Genomic DNA, 3,701 nt, shown 5'->3' with positions numbered 1-3,701 from the left:
GTGTGAACCAAATTTGTGCATGCTACCGTTTGCAATCCTGCAGGACAGGGACGAAGATTTATTGAATTCTCCACCTCCCAGAGCTCGGCTGGCTGGCGGACACATGTCTGTCAATGTTGATTATAATAAATGAATGAGCATGTCATCTCCTGAGGAGTATTTCAGGCTGTCTATCGCCATGCACGCTCCTCAGCGCGATCAGAAAGAAGCTCACTAGCCAGACCAAGTCAGCCCCAGCCCGCACCGCGGGAGCTCAGGGAATGAGCCAGCAGCTAGCAACTCCGAGCGCTGGCGCGGTTCCGGGAACCCGCGCACCGCGCGCCCTCTGGCGGCCGCTGCGCGCGCAGGTCTGGCCGACGCGCGGCGGACCCGCCTTCCAGCGTCGCGACGGAAAAGCGCGCTGGGCAGCGCGGGCGGGGCCTCTCCCGCCGGATGGAGGACCGCGGGGCTGCCGAGCCCCGGGATAACATGCCCGGCTTCTTACTGGCGCTGCAGACCCGGGGCAGACCCGAGAAGGCGCCGGCGCGGGTGCTGGAGCAGGACTTGCAGCAGTGGGGGCTGACAGGTGCGTGGGCCCCGGGCGAACTTCCGCCCAACTCGCCGGGACTGGCCTGGCCCGGGCCCGGGGCGCCGCAGGAGGACCCCTAGGTGGGTGGCTTGCCTGCCGTGGCCGAGGCAATCCCTTCCCGCTGCCGGGGTCGTGGGGGGAGAGGAGCCCGTGCCCGGGGCGGGGTGGACCCGGCTCCCGCCTGTGCCGTACGGGCCGGCGGGCGGGGGAGCGGGCCGAGCCCGCGGGACGGGAGACTGGTCAGTAAGGTCGCGCGAGTGCAGCCTCCGAGGGCGAGAGGGCGTCCTGGCGCGCCGGTGGTGGTAGGTTTGGCTCCTGACCCGGGGGGTTCATTGGTTGCTTCAGTAAAACTATCAGAACTCATCGCCCAGCTTCAGTTTTTTCTCCGTTTGCTGTGCGCGCGCAGGTACAATTCGCCACTGATGAACTCACCGCCAACGCTGTAGTTTGAAATATTCGGCGGAGCAAAGTCGGTCTGCTCCCCGCGGCACGGGCCTGCCTGGCTGCTTCCACTGGCGCTTCCGGAGGGTCTGCAGGGCGCGAAGTTCGCGGTCTGCGGCGGCCCTACTCGCCTCCCGGCTTGCCACCGAACCGCCCCAGCCTCGTTCTTTCCATTCCTACATGGGGAGACCATGGCAGTGGGACAGAGTTGTGCACCAGTAGTCAGTGATACAGGCGTTCCGTATTTATTTATTTATTTATAGACAGAGTTTCACTTTGTCCCCCTCGGTAGAGTGCTGTGGCGTTATAACTCACAGCAACCTCAAATTCTTGGTCACAAGCGATTCTCTTGCCTCAGCCTCCCAAGTAGCTGGGACTACAGGCGCCGGCCACAACGCTTGGCAATGTGTAGCTAGTGGGGGTCTCCCTCTAGCTCAGGCTGGTCTTGAACCTGTGAGCTCAGGCATTCCACCCTCCTCGGCCTCCCAGAGTGTTGGGGTTACAGGCCTGAGCGCCCAGCGCGCCCAGTCCTAATTTTCTTTATTAAACCCTCTTCTCACAAAACTACCTAAGGTAATTTCTATTATTTGCAGTTGACTCCTAAGTGTTTAGGACTGTTATTTTTGTGGATATATCATATTATTTGTAATTAAACTTTTAATTTTTATAGTATTTATAGATTCACATACAGTTGTAAGAAAAGCACAAAAGTTACAGATCCCACATAACCTTTGCCCAGTTTCCCCCACCAGTGCTGTTATCTTGCTGTAGTATAGTATCACCGTCACAACCAGGATGCTGACACTGATAGAGTCACGATATAAAATATTTCCACCACACCTTGAGAGCTACACTCACTTCCCTCCCACCCCTGACTTACTTTCTTAACCCCTGACAGCCACTAATCTGTTCTCCAGTTTTATAGTTTTGTCATTCAAAAAATTACTTGTCATTTAGAAAATTACATTTAAATATAATTATACAGCATGTAGCCTTTGGGGGTTGGCGTTTTGTTTTTTTTTTTTCACTCATCCTAATTCTCTGGAGATTCATCCACGTTGTTTGGTATATTGGTAGCTTATTCGCCCCCCCCCCCTTTTTTTTGAGACAGAGTCTTACTCTGTTGCCCTGGGTACAATGCTGCAGCATCATAGGTCACAGCAACCTCAAATTCTTAGGCTCAAGTGATCTTCCTGCCTCAGCCTCCCAAGTAGCTGGGACTATAGGCACCCAACACAAGGCCCAGCTAGTTTTTCTATTTTTAGTAGAGAAGGGGTCTTGCTCTTGCTCATGCTGGGCTGGAGCTCCTAAATTCAAGCAATCCACCCACCTCAACCTCCCAGAGTACTAGGATTATAGGTGTGAGCCACCATGCTGGCCTAGTTTTCTCTTTATTGCTGAGCACTACTTCACAGTGTGGATATGCCACAGTTTGTTTTAAAAAGTCACCAACTGAAGGCTGTCTGAGTCATTTCTAGTTTGGGGCCGTTACAAAAAAAAAGATGTTATAAACATTTGTATACAGATCTTGTGTGATTATAAATTTTCACTTCTCTGTAGTAAATTCCTAGGAGTGCTGTGGGTACATCATATGGTAGTAGCATGTTTAATTTTTGAAGAGGGCCGAATGTGGTGGCACATGCCTGTCTGTACTCCTAGCACTCTGGGAGGCTGAGGTGGGAGGATTGCTTAGCTCAGGAGTTGGAGACCAACAGGAGCACGAGCAAGACACCCGTCTCTACATAGAAAAAACTAGCCAGGCATCATGGTGGATGCCTGTATAGTCCCAGCTACTCCGAAGGCTGAGGCAAGAGGATCTGCCTCAGTTTTTTCTTTTCTTTCTTTCTTTCTTTTTTTTTTTTTTTTTTTTTAAAGAAACTACCTAACCTTTTTCAGAGTGAATGGTATGAGTGATACAGTTTCTCTACATCTTTGCCAGCATTTGGTATTGGTACTTTTTATTTTTGGCTATTCTAATATAGGTGCAGTAATATCTCTTTGCAGTGTTAATATTAATTTCCATATTACCTAATGATATATATAACCCCTTTGATAAAGTACCTGTTCATGTCTTTTGCCCATTTTTTAATTGGTTGGTTTTGTGTTTTCACAAATACTAGGTACTAGTATTATTCTCAGATACGTGGTTTGCAGAAGTTTTAAATTTTGACTTAATCAGTTTACCAATTTTTCCTGTTATCGATCTTTTTTTGATGTGGGTTTTTTGGTATCAAGTATAAGAACTTACTGCCTAGGCTGAGATGCTAAAGAGTTTGGGGGGTTTTACTTCCAAAATTTTTTATAATTTTACATTTATTCATGATCTATTTTGACTTAATTTTTGCCTCTCAGATTTCGATATCTTGTGTTTTCATTTCTATTTAGTTCAGGATATTTATTTCCCTTGAGACTAATCTTTGAATGATTATTTTTTGGAAGTGTGTTGTTTAGGTTTCAAGGGTTTGGAGATTTCCTCTTATTTTTCTGTCAGTGATTCTAATTTGGTTCCATTGTGGTCAGAAAACACACTTGGTATTTCAGTTCTTTTAAATTTGTTGAGGTTTATTTCATAGCCCCGCAGTAAGCCTTACTCAATAAGTCCTATTTTCTTTCAGTACTCAAAATGTGCCACTTGCTTTTGATGAATAGTTTGCTGTCATTTGAATAGTTTTTCTCCTACAAGGAAGGTGTT

At 48.3% G+C, this 3,701-nt stretch overlaps 1 protein-coding gene across 2 annotated transcripts in view; it reads left to right on the top strand.

Annotated features, from left to right (window-relative positions):
• The first annotated feature begins 392 nt into the window (after positions 1–392).
• CHD1L (chromodomain helicase DNA binding protein 1 like) overlaps positions 393–3,701 on the top strand; it is a 46,299-nt gene continuing 42,990 nt past the window's right edge. For both annotated transcript variants that reach the window (XR_001161461.2, XM_003793797.3), the window contains exon 1: positions 393–565. Coding sequence is in view for 1 of the 2 variants with exons in the window: in XM_003793797.3 (XP_003793845.1) it covers positions 433–565 (133 nt within the window). In the remaining variant the exon portion in view is untranslated. The remainder of the gene's footprint in view (positions 566–3,701) is intronic.

The sequence above is a fragment of the Otolemur garnettii genome, unplaced genomic scaffold, assembly GCF_000181295.1.
Source record: "Otolemur garnettii isolate 467f Iridium unplaced genomic scaffold, OtoGar3 scaffold00073, whole genome shotgun sequence".
NCBI classification, from domain to species: Eukaryota; Metazoa; Chordata; class Mammalia; order Primates; family Galagidae; genus Otolemur; species Otolemur garnettii.
The sequence above is the reverse complement of the archived record's forward strand: the minus strand, read 5'-3'. Positions and strand labels throughout refer to the sequence as shown.